At 23.8% G+C, this 20,270-nt stretch overlaps 1 protein-coding gene and 5 long non-coding RNA genes across 6 annotated transcripts; 3 read left to right on the plus strand and 3 right to left on the minus strand.

The window, feature by feature from the left end:
* Positions 1 to 551: 551 nt before the first annotated feature.
* Positions 552 to 1,996, minus strand: LOC113549787. Its single transcript, XR_003404963.1, has 3 exons — positions 1,849 to 1,996; positions 1,632 to 1,778; positions 552 to 670 (listed from the first exon to the last, which is right to left on the minus strand). It is a non-coding gene; the product is annotated as an uncharacterized LOC113549787 (long non-coding RNA).
* A 1,034-nt stretch (positions 1,997 to 3,030) lies between these two features.
* On the plus strand, positions 3,031 to 4,032 carry LOC113551697. Its single transcript, XM_026954134.1, has 3 exons — positions 3,031 to 3,195; positions 3,264 to 3,410; positions 3,915 to 4,032. The coding sequence occupies exons 1-3, from the start codon at positions 3,031 to 3,033 to the stop codon at positions 3,921 to 3,923; spliced, it is 321 nt and encodes a 106-aa protein (XP_026809935.1). The 3' UTR covers positions 3,924 to 4,032.
* Positions 4,033 to 6,791: 2,759 nt separating this feature from the next.
* LOC113550235 lies at positions 6,792 to 7,969 on the minus strand. Its single transcript, XR_003405008.1, has 3 exons — positions 7,952 to 7,969; positions 7,712 to 7,866; positions 6,792 to 6,930 (listed from the first exon to the last, which is right to left on the minus strand). It is a non-coding gene; the product is annotated as an uncharacterized LOC113550235 (long non-coding RNA).
* Positions 7,970 to 11,102: 3,133 nt separating this feature from the next.
* LOC113549963 lies at positions 11,103 to 11,919 on the plus strand. Its single transcript, XR_003404978.2, has 3 exons — positions 11,103 to 11,160; positions 11,239 to 11,386; positions 11,783 to 11,919. It is a non-coding gene; the product is annotated as an uncharacterized LOC113549963 (long non-coding RNA).
* Positions 11,920 to 14,725: 2,806 nt separating this feature from the next.
* On the minus strand, positions 14,726 to 15,821 carry LOC113550061. Its single transcript, XR_003404994.1, has 3 exons — positions 15,717 to 15,821; positions 15,498 to 15,645; positions 14,726 to 14,858 (listed from the first exon to the last, which is right to left on the minus strand). It is a non-coding gene; the product is annotated as an uncharacterized LOC113550061 (long non-coding RNA).
* A 1,402-nt stretch (positions 15,822 to 17,223) lies between these two features.
* On the plus strand, positions 17,224 to 18,010 carry LOC113549678. The gene is made up of 3 exons (XR_003404943.1): positions 17,224 to 17,263; positions 17,343 to 17,490; positions 17,869 to 18,010. It is a non-coding gene; the product is annotated as an uncharacterized LOC113549678 (long non-coding RNA).
* The last annotated feature ends 2,260 nt before the right edge of the window (positions 18,011 to 20,270 follow it).

Genomic DNA, 20,270 nt, shown 5'->3' on the forward strand with positions numbered 1-20,270 from the left:
TATTAATTATTATGTATAAATTATTTTTAAATCGTTGATACAAGAAAACAATAAAAAATAAAATATGTTAATATGTGAATATTCATTTTTTTACAACATCCTTTCGCAATTTTAGTCCTATAAAATACAAGCAACATTTCCAAAATACAAAACGCTTTGGAAGGTTAATTTCAAAGTATTCTCTAAACATTAAACATATTTTTCAATTGAATATTATTCAATTTAATAAACTGTAATATAGGTTATAGGTTGTTACTTATTACTTACGATACAACGTAATTTAATAATACCTACACAATTACAATTAGTTGTATAATTATTTTTAATTTCATAATGTGTGTCTTTTTTAAACTACGACTAAAATATAATCGTGTGCATTTGATTTCTTTTTCATTTTTTTTCTTATTTCAGGATTTTAAATTGTTTATACCTAAAGTTGTTAAAAACATAGCATATATATATAAATAAACCTTAAATTTAAAATGCAACAACACAATTTTCACTAAACTAAGATTCTAACATTTAAGGTTATAAATAATGAACCAAACAAGTTAAATATCAGGAAAGTCTTATTTATTTTGTTGTAGCAATACATATTATAAAAAATATGTTTTGTTTGGGCTATGGCATTTTTGAGTTTGTAACGGATGAACTACATAATTTAACAGTTCTGAAACAAAACAAATAATAATATATTAATACTTAATTAATAATTATTTTTTAATTGTCAACTGACGTAAAAAACAAATAAAATTTATATTAAAATTAATATTATACAGTAGCATAATATTTAATATATTATGTAATTATATTTATGATCCTAACTCCACTAAACTCTAAAATAATATACTTTTATGAAATTTTATTTTAATAATATGAAATTAAAAATAGGCTAATCGTAAATATATCCAAGCCCGTAACAAGCTACTATATGTATTATGTATAGCTAAACACATCGTACGTCACTAAAGTTATTATAATATAATTATTATTATTTCTTATAATATGTTGTATAAGATGTTATATTAATATGCCTTCAAAAATTTCATAAATAATTTATAATATTAAAGTGTATACAATATTTTTTATAAGCATATAGTATAGTACTAAAAATATTAATCAACGAGAATTCCGTTTAAAAAAGAAAAAATTAAAATCTATAATACAAATATTATATAATTGAAATTAAATATAGAATTATTTAAGAAGAGAGCAATGGAAATTGAAGAAACGTATGAAACAAATCAAAAGAAAGAATATTGCTATTATCGTATTTTTCAAAATATTCAATCAAATAATTTAAAATTACAGTAATAAAAAAATATAACGTGAAATACCTATGAATTTATAAATTTTAATTTTCCCATTTTGAATAAGTTATTTAGATATTCACCATCAATTGGCTAGTTGCTACACCAGGAAATTTATAAAATGTATAATATAAATTGTCATGTTTATATTTCCAATAATTTTTTTTTAAATGCATTAATTAAAACAGTATAAAAAAATGATCTAACGGAATCTTAAAGCTGTACGTATATCTGAATATATCCAATAATTTTAAACAATATACACAGGTATCAAACTGGATTTTAAAATTATATAAAATACTTATAATATTATGTACTCACCATGAGTTGGTTGGTGGCTGGTGTGGCCTTGGCGACGGATTTGACAGCCTTGGCAGATTGGACTTGTCCTACGACAACGATGTTCATGGATACTTTTTCAGCGCCCATTTTTGATTTTTATTTGGTATTCGTGGAGTTAAGTGAAGACTGAAATTAAATACATAAATTTTGTTAATTCCATATGAAACTAATTCACTTGTTATCGTTAAGTACTCACCAAATAATATATTTGCACAAAAAAATGTGTTATGCTTAGTCGAAGTTCTCAAACGTCTTTTATATACTAGTGATTACTGCTATAAAAATAGATGAGTTTAGTGGCATGATATTTTCACAGTCCTTGAATAATTATAGTTATAACCTAATACACCATAAATATTAAATACATTATGAGTGGAGTGGTACAAAGTGGCGTGATCGTATTAATCTGATAAAAAATTGTGTTTTTGTTTTTTTTGTTTACAAACAAAATATAGAAAATGATGTCCCACTCTATGTCGTAATCATATTGCAAGGATTAAAGTTTAAAATTGTACTTTAACTAATTTAATTATAGAAACATTGCCTAATGGTAAGATAATACATAATATAACTAATTATGGAAAAATGTTAACAACGAACGTAATATTAATAATTAATATTAAAAATATTAAAATTTTAATAGATTGGAATAAGCTGAATTAAACCGCTCATTGTTATAATAATAACTATTAATCTAGTATGCAATTTGCTTAATTTAAATGTATGTATAAGCTAATAGACAATTAATTATATTAAGCAAAATAAGAATCCATTGCAAAAATATTTTTGCTAAAATAAAAAACTAACAATTACAAATTCTTTTTATTGAAATGCGTATTTTTAATTTCAAATTGTTATTGCACTAGTATAGATTGCATTTACTTATATACAATTTTTATGTGTTGTTTAACATTATGATTGTATTAAGTATAGTTCTTCCCATCAAAATGGGTTATTATACGTTATATTCTAAATAAATAAGAATCTTTGATTGATATTTTATGCTTAAATAATAATATATAATTAAAATTTAATATAAATTAAAATAGACTAATACGTTAATGCAATAAATAATATAATTTTTGTATAGAAACGTGTTAATAAATGCCAATATGTCATGGTTATTGTGTATCTTTACAACAATCCTAATCGGTCATTTTTTTTTTTTTTTAATCTTATTATGCCTCTTCGTCAAAGCAAAATTAGGGTTAACATAAAAAACTAAGTATTTTACATATTATATTACTTCTAAAAATGCATTGTTAAAGGATAATCCCATTTTTAAGGGATATATTATATAGTAAAACGTTTTATAATAGTTTTCTTTTAGTTGAAAATATAGGAAAATGCATATAATAGTTCCATACAAAAGACGTTTATGCAAGTTTATCTTAACCGACTAATCAGCCAATCGCTGAAAGCGCGCACTGTGAAACGATCACGCCACTATATAGCCCCACTTTCGTCGTTAATCGAGTGTATAAAAAGGCGTCCGAATGCTTTAGTCCAACATAACACATTTTTTGTGCAATTCTATTCATTGGTAAGTACGAAATAACAATTATTCGTTTGAGTTATAATTAACTAAGTGTATATGTTTATTTTTTACAGTTTTCACTTTATTCAACAAAAACCAACCAAAAACCAAAAATGGGCGCTGAAAAAGTAACCATGAACATCGTTGTCGTAGGACAAGTCCAATCTGCCAAGGCTGTCAAATCCGTCGCCAAGGCCACACCAGCCACCAGCCAATTGATGGTGAGTACAACATTTAATTCAATTAATCTCGCATAGATATTTAATTTTAAACAATTATGATTCTAAAATATAATTGATTTGATGTAAATAATTTTTTTTATGTATACTTTCATCAACTTATTAATTAAAATTGTACATTGTTTACATTTTTTTTTTATATATTTTTATAAGTAGGTACAAGGGTGTAAAATAAGTAATTATATATAATAAATGTGACAATTGGTTTTGTTATTATTCAATAGAACTTTAATAAATTTTAAATTTTATTTCACCAATAATAAATTTAAATTATTGAACGTTCAAATTAAATAAAACCCTTGTACCTAACTATTTAAAAATTTTAAATAATGAATCACTATGAGTAAAATTAAAAACTAATATGTATGATGGATACATACTGATAGAACTAAAAAAAAAATTGTAAAACATATTATTATTGTTTATTACTTTAAAATTAAATTATACTCGTATATTTATTATCAGCTTCTTTTTGCATTGTTTCAGAACTGTTAATTCATCATGACTATCAATCTCAACTTCAATCATGCCATAGCTCAAACAGTACATTGTAATATGTATTGACATTGCAAAATAAATAAATAGATTCCGTTTTTTTTTTTAATTCGTTTATTTTTAATTTATACAACTATATTAATTCCTTCTTCACTAGCTAAAACTATATATTTTGAACTAAAAATATATGCATATGACGCACCATGCATACAAAATGTCAAGATTACTTGATAACCTAACTGAAAGAGTTAGGAATTACTAGTAACAAATGTAGATGGTAAGATAATTAAGCGTTTAAGTATTTATTGTATATATATTTATTAATTATACTATAAACATTCCTAACAAAAAACAAAACAACACAATACACTAGCTGTAGAATATATTTCCGTATAATTGGGCTCCCGACATTTTTGATACATAAAAATGTGCTTATATTTCACAGAAAATTGCACATTGAATTTTAGTACGTGCAAATAAATTTATTTTTAAAATTCTATTAGCCAAAATTGAAACCATGGGGTATAACTGAATGACGTTGGCCCTCTCTATAATTTTTTTTAACCTATAATATTTTATTAATAATATATAATATACCTATTAATATTTATATTATCAGGTATATTTAAACAACATTATAGATGCTGTTTATATTAAATATGAATTATTTCTATACTGAAATACCATTTTATAAACATATGATTGATATGATTGATGATAAATAATAACTTACTAATACCTAATACACAAAACATATTATTCATAAAAATAGTCTTAATTTAAGTCGATAAATTATTAACACATATACACCAACAGAACATTTTAGATATAAATATAATTTATATTGCATAATACATAGAATTCAAAACATTATTTATAGTGTACTTACCTCGGGTATTTGTACAAATATTTATTTAAAGCATTAATTTCAGTTTTCACAAATGTTTAATTAATAATTTTAACCCATCAATTTATAAATTAACTATAAACATTTTAATATTTTATCTATATAAGTAAATTATTAAAAATTATTATCACTATTTTATCATGACGATAATGCGAATAATATCATGTATGAACAAAAATTTGTGTATTAGATACTTAATTATTTAAAATGTACTATACTTTAGTACAAATATTTTGACAATAAAAAAAATTAAATGTGTATGGTGTTGACTTAAAAATAAATTAAACGATATTAGCATATATCTACTTCTTGGTCGAAAACGACCCAACCACATGTGAATCATATGAAGTGGATTTTATCGTCAAACACATCTCAACTGAATGAAAAAATTTAAAAACTTAAGAAATAAATACCACATACCAATATATGGCATAACCGTTAGAAGATAAAGTATTTTTATTAAATTGTTGTGGTGATAATACGTTTTCTATAGTATATGTTAGATACTAAACTTAAAAAATAAAAAAATCAACCGTGATTTTAAAGAATTATCTTAACCATAACATAACTAGGGCAAGAGCAGTAAAATAAGATATCGGTTATCAAAACCAAGATTGAAACCAACAATTATTTAAACAGTAATTAAAACCGAACTCGTTTCTATATTTTTATTTTTAATAGTAGTTCAGAGTCGTTATCTCAAGTTTTTTCGGATGTCTTAAATTTCAAGCAGGCCATTTGAAAATTTCACCAAGTCACATAAAAATAGATATACCTACGTACATTATCCTGCTTTCAACGTGTTTCATAGATCAATGACTGCATCATTATAAATAGTAAAAATTAATTTAAAAACAAAAATATAATAAAAGAATTTATTAATTTACCAGTGAAAACCAGTAATTGAAGCTTACGTATAAAGTTTGAAAAAGCCAATTGCAGCAGTAAAAATAAATAATAATTATAATATTTACATTTATATTTATAACTTCTGTATAAGCAAAATTTGAAAATTCTCATGAAAAAATAAATATTTTATTTTGAATTTTAATAAGCGAATATCTGCGATTTTTTAGATGAGTAAATACATCTACAGCTACTTCTATATTGATATTGTAAACTTCTTATTTTTCTAAATCAATTATCATAAGTAATAATTAGATAAATTAATAGATCGTTTAATATTTTATCATCCATGGTAGTGCGTACATTTTACTTTACTATTTTATGAAATTTAAAGGTGAAAATGTGAAATATTTTTACAAAATTATAACTAACATACTGCCATTAAAATTGTTAAAATAATATTTACCTAGTATTGGATTTAAATGGTCTTAAATTATGATAGTAATGAAAATCATAATAATTGTATAACTTATTAATGTCTGGGATTTGAATTTAAACTGCATTAATATTATTAATATTAAATTATTTAGCTTCAGTGTCTTTTCGGATTTTTGCATTAAGATAATTTTTAGTGAAATAGTAAGATATTTTTTTATATATATTTATGGAACAAACCTAGTAGGTACATGTAATACGTATATATAAACGAATATTCGGTTAAAAGATTATTTTTTAAATTTTGCCACAATTCAAACAAATTCAAATGTTTAGTTGAGGGTAGATATTGTTTTCTTACTGGTTACTAACATCAAACCTCTAGAGGTATTTACAAAATTTCCCTAATAAGATTTGATATTTAAACATTTTGTATGCGAAAGATAGTTTATAATAGTTAAATATGAATCCAAATAAAAAGACATAGCTGTAAAAGATATATGTTTTTAATAATCAGTTTTAAAAATTAGAAGACTTTTATTTTAGTATTTAAACCAGAGAACTAAATATAACATAACATTATTTTTTGTTTCTAACTTTTATTCTAAAATAAAATCGTAAAAAGTAAAATTTCTGATAAAAAAAATATATAAACCATTAGCTTAGTATAGAAAAATCTGATTTATTTTATGGTATTGAAATTAGTCCATGAATTATTTATAAGTAGGTACAATTATACATTGTATTATTATTTGTGTTGAATATGACATTTTTGAGTTTGTGAAGTTCAGTAGATGAATTTTACGTGACTTAACAGATCTGAAAAAAAATAAAATAAGTCAATCAATTTTCATCGATATGGTGCTTTGGTTTTAATATCAAATACTCCCAAATCAATAGAAGAGAATAATTATACAACGACTGCTAATCAAATGACAATTCAGCGTCAACATCGCTCAACCAACAGTCAAAATAACGCAAAATAAAAAATTTAATAATATCAGCCAAAATAATTAAAAACACAATAAAAAAGGTAGCTTTTTGAAAAAAAATAATAAAATAAATATTGTTATTATTTTTATAATTTAATGGAAGCACAACAAACAATATTAAAATAATTTGTTTATAATTTATAAGTTATTTATTATCGTTATATTTTTAATATTAATATGTTATCAAGTTAAATGTAATACATTTTAGAATATTTAAAAAAAATTATAGTTTTGGGACTCATCATAAATATTTCATGTTTAATGTATAAGCAGTTAAAATTGTTGATAAAAACTAAGACGTTATATTATATTATATTTAAATAAATTAAACTCAATAGAATATTATATTACAATTAAATGTTTTTGTAACAGCAATTATATTGTTATATACTTTCAAGTAACAAACTATTAATATTATTAAAGGCACAAAACTAAAATTTTAAATTAAAATAATTAAGCATAAACATTAATGAAACTAATTTAGTATGTAAAAAATTGACACTTATGGTAAATAAATATTAAAACACGATTGAAACATTATAATATAGATTTCAAAATTCTTTCCAATCAATTAAAAATTAAAGAAGTATATGCATGTAAGTACTCACTATCAATAACTGCAAGTTGGAAGCTGAAGTGGCATTGGCTACGGTTAAAACGGCCTTAGCAGATTGAACTTGTCCGACGACAACGATGTTCATGGATACTCTTTCAGCGCCCATTTTTGATTTGTTGCTTGGTATTTTTAAGAGTTTAGTGAAAACTGCAAATTAAAATGTTTATTAATCAAAAGTATATTAAATTAATATACTAAATGTTATCGTTAAATTGGTGTTATTCGTACTTACTGAAGAATATATCTGCACAATACAATGAGTTATGCCAGAGTCAAGCATTCGGATGCCTTTTTATACAATCACGATTACTGCATATGATATATTATGATGTGTGGCAATATGGTGGCGTGATAATATTTTAACGATTATTTGTGTACAAATCCACAGTAAACTTTTTATTAAGATAAAACAACAAAGGACAACGAGAAAAGTGTTTTTATCTAGTTGCCAAAAAAATATTCAATTTAAATATCAAAATTTTAGTCAATATACCATAATTTTAAACTTAAAACAATAAAAAGTTAAACAATAAATAAATTCATTGAGATGATTATTATTTTTATTTCTTTGAAACTTAATTAATGTGTAAATAAATTTAGATAAATTTAAAATGTAAATTTATTGTCATATCAAAATAACATAACATAATAACAAATATTGATATCGAAACTTATTTATATTTAAAATTTTATTTTAATAAAATTGCAAATTTATTTGATAGAAATCTAGAAAAGTTATTATGAATAACTTTTAACTTGTATGAAACTCTATTAAAAAATATTAACTAAATTATTCAATAAAGTTAGCGTCTGCCTATTGTTTTTTAATTAATTTTTTTTATTTGTAAAAAAATGTATCATAATTATACTTGCAATACTACAATAATTTATAACACTATAACAGTGATAACTGTCAGGAACAGAGATATTATGAGCTACAAAAAAATTGCAACCGCTTTCGCAGATATTAAATGATCATATTTAATTTTCTGCACCAATAATTTCCACTATGTATAAGACAGAAATCATTTTTTTATTCAGTATGTGTTCTTGATATTTTTATTGTATTATTATAAAATAATTATAAATACATTTAAAATTATGAAATAACTAATGACAAAAATATACATTGTATCTATTATCTATAATACGAATAGTTTATAGTTGACATGAATTACGAATTACATATTTAAACGCGTATAAAAATAATATACACAAAATAATAAAATAATATATTATATTTAAACATTCCAACATTCGACCACGTAAAATTCCATTGAGCTAAATAAATCAAATGTCACCAAGTTACATTCATATATATTTGTCATTATGCTTTTATAATTTTCTGTTAGATAAAATATGTCAGTTATTATTATACGTGACAAAACAATAAACCATAATTGCCATTCGGTTGTTTTACATTATATTTTGTTGTGTAAACCAAACAAAATAAAAAAAGTTTTCTCAAATTCTGCTGATTGGAAATTTAGAATTCCAATGAACTGCAAATCAAGCTTATATACTATATATATATAGAGTGTAATATACATACGAGTATACACTCTCCAAAGGTTAGGTATATTAATAATACTATGTAATATACTGTATAAACGCTGTTGTATTCTTATAGGTAAGATACCTAGTTCGTAATTATTGCACCGTTGGGGAAAAGTTATGCAAAATTGTTGAGTATTAATATTCCGTCGAACTTTGTGTAATAAACAAAACTTATTAATTGACTTTTAAATTGTTTTCATTTGCATTTTATTTATGTTCCGAACTGCTGCTCGTATTCGCGCATCGTCTTATTAAACACTTTAAAGTTTTCAACAGTTGTGTTTATTTTTATTTATATTGATAGTACAACGGACTCAAGTTTTCCCGGACTTAACATGCATTAGCGTTCAACTACAACGGGCTATCCACGGGTAATCGTGTAACATAATTCATGTTCAATTCACTTAATAGCTATATTTCAGTAGGGTATGTACTTCAGAAGGCTCCTCATATTCAACTTTTTTTAATGACTAGAAGAAAATTTGTTCCCGGACTATTATCCTAACAATACGAAAAGACACACGTCTTTTTTAGTTTGTATTCAAAAGTTTTAATGCCTAATAATAAAATATTATATAAATTGATAATAATAGTTAAGAGGACATCGTTCCCGCGTATATTGTATGGCATAATATGTCCACGGCTACTGGATATCACTTCAATATTATCCGATATTATAGAACATTATTTTAATTTTTTTCGTTTACGTTATCACAGACCATGGTTTAAACTAAAAGGTTCATAATGATATAGCGAACAATAACTCGTCAATTATCCGCGAATAATGTTGCGATGAAATAATAATAATAACTTAGTAGAAATAATAATAACTCTCTATCTTCGCCACAAGCTCCATAAGTTTACAGAGGGTAGGTTAATCAATCTGTAACTAATCATATAATATCTAATGTGTAATGATTGTTTATGTATACATTTTTCAATAAAAATTAAATAGATAAATTACGTGTGATATAACTGATATAAGGGGCAGTGTACGAACTTATGTAACCACATCGCCGGTTATTTGAAAATAGAATAAATACATTTTCCTGTTATGGTTATGTCATAGGATGCAGAATGCAAAAATTATAGTGAATTGATGCTGAATGTAGTCATTGTAATGGCAACAATAATCAATATGACTTTAAGTCTAAAAAATTGAAATTTAGATTTTGTTTTATAGATTTTAATAACTTTAATATTGTACTATAATAATAATGTATTATCTAATACTATTTAAATTCTTTACATAATAATGTAGGTAAATTAGTTGTTTAAAAAAATTACATTCTGCCAATATCAAAATAAAATTTAAATTTACATTAACACTCGATAGTAATATAAATAATATTTTACGTTTCACAAGCATGTTTAACTTTAAGAAGTAGATTACATATAATTTTTACTAAGTATTGTGTGTTTATAATGGTATTATAAGTTATTACAATTTTAAAACAATATGGGTGTTAGGGCCGAAAATAATTTAAAACCATGAATACATCACACACCAGTGATTGTACGCAACACAAAAAAACATTGTTACAAGTGTGTTATATTTGCACATAATCACGCATTACTACTACAGACCCTTTTTTAATTTTCAATTATAATCATTTATTTTCTGAAGTAATTTTGAAAGCTATTTATATTATTTATTTTCCAAGAATACTTTAAAAAGTCAAAATTTTAAATCAAAAAATGTTGAGAAGCTAAACACAATACGCGTATTAAATATAATAATTTGAAATTAAGCAATCGTCACAATATTATAATGATCACGCCACGTTACCGTCCCACTTTAAACTGGTCGGCGGGAGTGTATATAAAGGCGTCCGAGATCTCCATTCCGGCATAACACATCTTTTTGTGCACATTTATTCTTTGGTGAGTATACTAACAACGATTATAGTTTTAATTTGATTTAAAATTAATAATATTTTATTTTGTATTTTTAACTTGCAGTTTTCACTTTAATCTCCAAAAACCAACCAACAAATCAAAAATGGGCGCTGAAAAAGTATCCATGAACATCGTTGTCGTCGGACAAGTCCAATCTGCCAAAGCCGTCAAAACCGTCGCCAAAGCCACACCATCCACCAACCAACTCATGGTGAGTACATAATATTATATATATTTTATATAACTTTAAAATCCAGTCTGATACCTGTGTATATTGTTTAAAATTATTGAATATATTTTATCAATATCATAGATATTTATACGTACAGCTTTAAAACTCCGTTTGATAATTTTTGTTCAACTGTTTTAATTAATGCATTTCAAAAAAATTATTAGAAATATAAACATGTCAATTTATACACAGTATAGTAGTCCTCAGAGTCTTCTGAAGTATTTAAATGCAAATTCTTTTCATAGATAACAATATATAGTATAATATTTTTTCGTAATATTTTATACTCTACAAATTATACGATAATTATTATTAAATTATTATATTATTATTAAAATAATAATTTTAATTGATTTGTTTATTATTTTGTTTTAGAACTGTTAATTCATGTACTCCGTTCATCAAAAACTCAAAAATGCCATAGCCCAAGCAGTACAATAATATATTAATATATTAATATGTAATTCATATAAGTATTGATACCGGATAATAAATCAATCATTTCCGATATACATGACTGTTTTGTCTTATTTTTTTTAAACTTTACCTGTTTCAATTCCTTTACTGACTTTTAGTATTGATTTGTGATATTTTAATCATAAGGTGGTACCATATATAATCATATCATTATACCTAATATCCATTTTGTGTCATATTATTAATATGATCGACATGAATATTTGAGTAACAAGTTTATTACATATTTGATATAACACGATATCATCTTTTGAATTTTTTGGTATATAAATTATTATAATATTGAAGCAAAAAGGTTTTATACATTAAAATGACAAATGTATAATAGATCTAAATAAAGTATTTCTAACCAAAATATTTACATTACATTATTAAAATTTAAAGTATTTATTTATTTTACATAGTATTTGGTCATTAATTTGATGATCAGAGTTATATTTAGATAGTATTGGTTTGAAATCAATGAACTTTATTTTGAAATTAACTAAAACATTATATTATGTATTCTAAATTGTACATAAAGTTAGATTTTAATAACTGATGTTGTATTATAGAAAATACATCTTATTTTTTTCACAATTTTTGTAAGGTATTCTTATTATTTTTTACGTTACATATGAAAATTTGGAACATAGGTATTAAAATATCGATTCAATATATTAGCATTTGTGATGGTTACATTTTTACGATTCTAATATTTTAACATTATTTTCTTTAATAAGAATAAGGAGCAACTTTATTTATTTTTTTAATTAATATTTTAGTGTTAAAATATTAGTTTGTAAAGACATAAACAAAAATGACATTAGTCCACAGATCTTTATAACACTACCATATTGTTAATTTGATTGATATGAGTTTGCATGTAAATAGGAAAAGTTAACAGAAATAAAATTTAGTGTCAATCCGTAAACTATTATCGCGCATACAAATAATATCGTTTGTTATACACTAAGAACTAATATTTTTTTACCACAATAATAAATAACATAACTACGAAATCAACTTTGAGAGACTTGCCACATCCTCGGTCCATCGTGGAGTACGCTGCAGATTTTTAAATAATAAATATTATTGTATTGTGACAAACACTTGAAAAAACCGAGAAACAATTCTGTCGCACAATGTTGCCTCTGTAATCGTTTTCACGGTAATATTGAATTTATTCTACTTGAAACCTATCGACTCGGATGGGGTTACTTTTTCTACGTGTATAAGGAATGCCACGACACTTGCTAAGTAACACCTGATTAAGGTTATAGATACTAACGAATATTTTATTTGTGTTCAATGTCTGAATTTACCTATTCTTTATTTTGTTATAGTTTAATAACATTTTTTGCGAGGCCTTAAAACTTTTACATAATATTTCGTATATTATTATATTTTAATCACACAATAATGTTTTCAAATGCATTTTTTTCACAAAAATAAATTAATTTACTTAATAGCAATTTTAAAAAACATTAAATAAAAATATTTAATATGTTTTAGTGATACAATAATATATACCTAGGCTAATAGGTATTTTCCGCACAGAATTGTTTTTCGTATACAATGATATATCATTGATTTCAAATTGAATGCATTCACACAGTGATCCGCTCAAAATCTACCATACAGGCTTAGAGCAGAAGAATAGCCATTTTCCCAACTTGTTGAACAGTTATTTTATTCTCAAAAGCTTATAGGTAAAATAATAGAACTATTATTCTAAATAAATTAAAATATAATTTGAATTACATTAAATTTATTTTATAAAATATGAAGCCTAAATGAATTTATTCAAAAATATGCAAATAAGTAATAACATATAAGTGATAATTTTAACATTAGAATCTACACATTATGAAACATACAAAATATTCTTAGCAAATCAAATATATGAAAAAAATATTCTTAAATACAAGCATACAATCATTGCCCCCATGATAAGTATGCAATATTGTTGTATTTTGATTAGTATTGGTTTTTTGAAAAAAAAATTTTATTTTTTTTTTACAATAAGCTATTATTATTATTATTATTATTATTATTATTATGATTGTTTAATATTAAATAATATTAATTAAATAAAAGACCGAGTTCAGTCATAACCTAGAAGGCTAGAAATATTCAATTTGGAATATTATGTTATCAAATAGCCCTTGCATATTCTATGTCAGACACTCAGACGTTAATATTTAAGATAAAAATATACATGTCTTCAATACTTTATAAATAAATTACAAAAATTCATTACCTTGTTGAAAATGTTTAAGTATAGTTTAAGTAGATATTATAATTATAACTAAGGATTGGCCGGTTCTTATAAAGTTATCGCTTCCGGCTCCAATATCCCTTCAGTTCTCAATACCGGGTTCTTCTTTAAAATTAAGAATAGTAATTATTTAGTATATACTTTATAATACTAGAATTTATAAAGAATTTAAATTGTTATTAATTAAACCAGAATAATAATTAATATTTAAATGTATAACATTATTTTACCACGGTATTCAGTTCATTAAAAAATTAGAAATAATTAATAAATAATAATAAGTAATAACAATTAACAATGACAATATAAAGTTTATGAAAAACTTTATTGAAACATTGTCTAAGAACCGGTGCCGATAAAAATAAAGAACCGATGGAACCGAAGAACCGAGAACCGGAACCGGCCCATCCCAGGTTATAACTAAACAATACACATGTGTATATACCGCTATTACGATATGTATACAAAATACTGCACACTATTATATTTTTATAATTTTAATCGTTCATTAAAATGTTAACTATGGCTCATAAATTATGTTATGAACATACAATTTCTGAAGCGAAAAAAAAACAAACGAGTTAATTGACAGAAGAGACTGATTTATTTTTTAATGTCAATACACAATTTTATAACTTGTTATAGAACTCTGAACTGTTTGGGCTATGTCATTTTTGAGTTTAATATTGATGTAGGCTTTTAGAATTAACAGTTCTGAAACAAAACAAAATAAATTCAATTAATATAATATAACAGTAAATAATCTTGGTAGACTTGAATAATAAATTATATTATGATTAAGAAAGAAATAGCCTAGTATCAGTTTGATGAAGTACAAATTAGATATTTTTATAGTAAAAACTAAAAGGTTAATCTTATTAATCTATAGTGAAAAAAAATTTTATATTTATTTTGATAAATGTTCGTTTACTAAGTATGTTTAAGAATTTTTTTGAAAATTTTACTAGAAGATAAATCTTTTTAATAAGTATTATGATTAGAAATGTTATGAAACAGGTAGCTTATCTATATTAAACCGATATATATGCATTTGACAAACAATGTATCAGAAGAATATTTAAAAATATAAATACACTTATAATTAAACTATAATTGAACATTAAGAAATATAATAAAAAAACAATAAATTGTATATAGTGTACGATATACGCGAAACGATAATTATTTTGGCTAATGAATTGATAACATTGTCAAAAATTAAATAAATATACTAGTCTGCACATATACGCCACACTAAAATAGGTTTAAAATAGATTAGTAATATAAATTCGGAAAAAATTCAATTCAGCCGTATTTTGAATTATTTAAATCACAGAATATTATGAACTTTACCATCAATTGGTTGATGGCTGCGGTGGCTTTGGCGACCGATTTGATGGCCTTGGCAGATTGGACTTGTCCGACGACAACGATGTTCATTGTTACTTTTTCAGCGCCCATTTTTGGTTTTTTTATTTGTTTTCGTGAAACGAAGTGAAGGCTAAAAGTATAAATAAAAAATATAAAATACAATTAATTTATATTAAATTAAATAAATATTATCATACTCACTAAAGATTAGATTTTCACAAAACTTGAGTTATGCCAGATTGAAGCACTAGTACTGCCTTTTATACACTAGCGATTTCTATTTAACATGAAGCAGCGTGATGGTGGCGTGATTATTAAAAGCCTCGATTTTGGTGATTAACCGTTAAAACGCTTAGAGGTGATTCACGTACGCTACAATATATTGTACGTTAGAAATGTCATGATTATTTTAAATCTTAATATTTGACTTAAAATACATCAACTATTGTAAAAATGTGATCAAATAGAAATTTAATTACCATGAAAACTCTTATTTAAATCTAATTCTAAATGATACTAAATTATTGATAATTATTTTTGGAAATTGAGTTCTAATTATTGTAATATAAATTGTTTAATGTCTACTTGTTACTACCAAGTACCAATATTCGAAGTGGTTATCAAAAAATTATGATTTAAATTTTGAAGTATGGTTTCATTAAAAATTTGGCTCACCACCTATAAGTATTAATAAAATAATAACTAATAGTTCGTAACATAACAATTATTCTAATATTCTATTCAAAATTCAAACATATGTACAACTTAAGTAATATTATGTATTAATGTTTTTAATATTATTACAATTTAAGAATATTCCTACAATTCTGTACAATCAAATCAAAATGAATTAATCAGTTAAATTATTATACATAACTACATTTATATAAACTAATTATTGTGTATAACTACATCAACCATGTTCACTGCATGCAACAGCAGATAGCTTAAATTTTAAAAAATATTATTAATTCAAATAAATATAAACCTGTTTTCTGTACCATACTTTAATACTATACGTATCTGTCTATCATATTTATCAATTAAACTATTAATAGACAATAGTGCCTAGATGAAATACATTTTTGGAAAACTATTGTGATAGATTTTACCGTATTTATTACATACGAAAACGTGAAATACAGATATAACCTTCACCATTTTAAATAAACTTTAGAAAACCATAAAAATAACGAACAATTAAATTTTATTGGAATTAGATGATTTTAATATCATAGTTAGGTATTGATAAACAAAAATTTCAATAGATAGAATCACGATTTTAATTAGCATATTATTATATCATATTACAATTTTTGTGAAATTTTGTTCTATGATTAACAAATTGTATTGGATGTATTAATTATTTTATATACAAAGCATTTAAAGCCATAGAAATTTAAAAAAATATTTTATAAGAATGATGTACACTTTTAATTAAGTAATAATCTATTTTTGGATTGGATGTAATACCTTTATACCAAAGATAATTTATATATTATACTTAGGTTGAACTAGATTTAAATTTAAAAATTTTAATTTGACACATTCTATAAATTTTGAAAACTATGCGCAATACACATTTTGATCGTTCGGTATACAGTTATTTGCAAATTATTTATTTGAAATATCACAATTATCACGCCACGCTGCCGCCCCACTTTAAACTAGTCAGCGGGAGTGTATATAAAGGCGTCCGAGATCTCCATTCCGGCATAACACATCTTTTTGTGCACATTTATTCTTTGGTGAGTATACTAACAACGATTATAGTTTTAATTTGATTTAAAATTAATAATATTTTATTTTGTATTTTTAACCTTGTAGTTTTCACTTTAATCCTCAAAAACCAAACAACAAATCAAAAATGGGCGCTGAAAAAGTATCCATGAACATCGTTGTCGTCGGACAAGTCCAATCTGCCAAAGCCGTCAAAACCGTCGCCAAGGCCACACCATCCACCAACCAACTCATGGTGAGTACATAATATAATAAGTATTTTATATAACTTTAAAATCAATTCTGATACCTGTGTATATTGTTTAAAATTATTGAATATATTTTATCAATATCATAGATATTTATACGTACAGCTTTAAACTCCGTTTGATAATTTTTGTTCAACTGTTTTAATTAATGCATTTCAAAAAAATTAAATTTTTGTTATATTGTGTACTATATAACACAATAATAGTCTTTTGAAGTATTTAAATTTAAATTATTTTCATAGGTAACAATATATAGTATATTATATTTTTATAGTATTTATAATAAATTATGCGTTAGTTAATATTAAATTATTTTTATTATTAAAACAATGATTTTAATTAATTTGTTTATTACTTTGTTTCAGAACTGTTAATTCGTGTACTCCATTCATCTAAAACTTAAAAATGCCATAGCCCAAGCAGTACAATAGTATATTAATATATTAATATGTAAATCATATAAATATTGACACCGAATAATAAATCAATCATTTCCGATGTACATAACTGTTTGTCTTATTTTTTTAAATTTTACCCGTTTTCAATGACCTTAGTATTGATCTGTGATATTTTAATCATAAGGTTGTATCATATATAATTACATCGTTGTACCTAATATGACTGTGAAATCTTGAAGTTTGTTTTAGGTGCGACCTATATAATAATATAAAATTATAATAATTAAATGTATATACGTATATACGTAATATTCATATAATTGTTTTAAAGTTATAAGAACCGTTATAACAGAAGCATAACTATTATCATAATGCTTAATACTCTTTTTATGTTTTTTACATAAAGATTCGTCTTCGGAAACAATTTGTCCAATTTTACGTTTCACCTATATTTATAATAAAAAATTACAAAAAATGAATGTGTATCATGATATTATTATAGATGTTTTATATGAACTTGAAAAAGATGATTTGTGTGTGCTTCGGTGAAATCACTAACTTCATATTCTGTTTCCATCTCATCCTTCAAAACGCGATGAAGTAATCAATGTTTTAATAATTTAATACTGTAGAATATTTATTACGAATAATACATACATCGAATTCTAAATAAAAAATTGCTTCAAAAGAGTAATATTTTTGACAAACTGGTTCCTCGTCATAAATCAAAATCATATAATTGCTTCAAAAAAAGTACAAATTGCATTATAAAATATATTCTTAAAATATTAAAAAATGTATAATTGTTATTTATTTTATTACAAACATGATAGACATTTACAAATTATAAAATAAAAATTTTGTTTACAGTATCCAATAATTTAAATATATTATTTTTCTGAATTAAAATTTATAATTATGTACATTTCTAAATTGTGTTCCTTAAAATTATATCGTCGCTTACTTAAAATATGTTTATAGAAAGAAAATGATCTTTCAACATGGTTATTAGCTCATATTTAAAACAATTCAAAAAATATGGTGTTATGTTTATATCTAAATTAGGTAACATTGAAATTACCTACCTAACCTCAGAGTAACTGTTTTAAATCCATCATTTTTGTCTAATACATAAGTAAATTTATCTTTTATTATTTTTTCATAAGGACCGGGAATATTTATTAGTATATTTTCAATTTCACTAAATATTTTTAAACTATTGAGTAATTGGCTATTTGATTCTTCTAAATTTGTGAGTTATGTGGTTAACTCGGATAAATGTAACTTTAAAAATGCCAAACCACATTTCACTACATTATTATTTACTAACGATTTTAATTTACCAACACTAATGACATCATCGTCTAAATTTTCTACTAAATTTTTAAAAATGATTTGAAATTGATTTGTATATTTAATTACGTAAAGTATACAAAATTGCAAAAAATTGTAACATAAAATTAAATAGAAAGACTGTAATTAATACAAATTGTCTACATATTTGATCAGATTCGAATTATTTGATGATGCAAATAATTTGCAATATCAATTAAATCCGGTCTTTAATTATAATATATTGTTATTATATTATAATATAATAACAATAATGGAATGCATCGTACCATTTCTGTGCGTGTGTGTGTTCGGTATTACATATTTTGTGACCAGTAGGCGAAGAAAACAGTAACCACTTGTCCGTTTGTGCACGTTAAAAATGCATGCGTGTGGCTGAACATGGACCGAAAGAGACTTGTTACAGACAAACAGACAGACGTGTTCGATAGTCTATACGATATTATATTATTACATAATATGCATTATTGTTTTAATCCTCTAGAGCATTATAATACACATTACACTATATTATGTGTATATTATAATATTTAGTGTATATACTATAATACACATATAGACGTACCTAATATTTTGTGTGTGTGTGTGTGTGTGTGTGTGTGTACAGCAAAACGCCACGATCGTAAAATCAGCAGCATCACATAATATGCCACAGCTGTCCAAATTATTATTATTATTTATTTATTTCAGCCAAAAATGAATTACAATTATATGATAACAATAAGGAAATTATTACATTAATAATACATTAATAATAGCTGATACGTATACCAACTGAGCTAAGCTCGTATCTAATATACGGAGTTCTTATAATAGTAAAATTATTAAATAGGATATTTGTACAATTAAAGATACGAATTAATTAATAATATTATACAGTAATCAAAAATTTCATGAAACATATTTTAGTAACAAATTTAACATATACACATTCGGATAAGATATTGTAATTATTATACATATTCACTTTTTAATATTTAATTTATACACACATTCTCATCTAGTCCATTAACTAT

Source organism: Rhopalosiphum maidis, chromosome 1, assembly GCF_003676215.2.
Source record: "Rhopalosiphum maidis isolate BTI-1 chromosome 1, ASM367621v3, whole genome shotgun sequence".
Lineage (NCBI taxonomy): Eukaryota > Metazoa > Arthropoda > Insecta > Hemiptera > Aphididae > Rhopalosiphum > Rhopalosiphum maidis.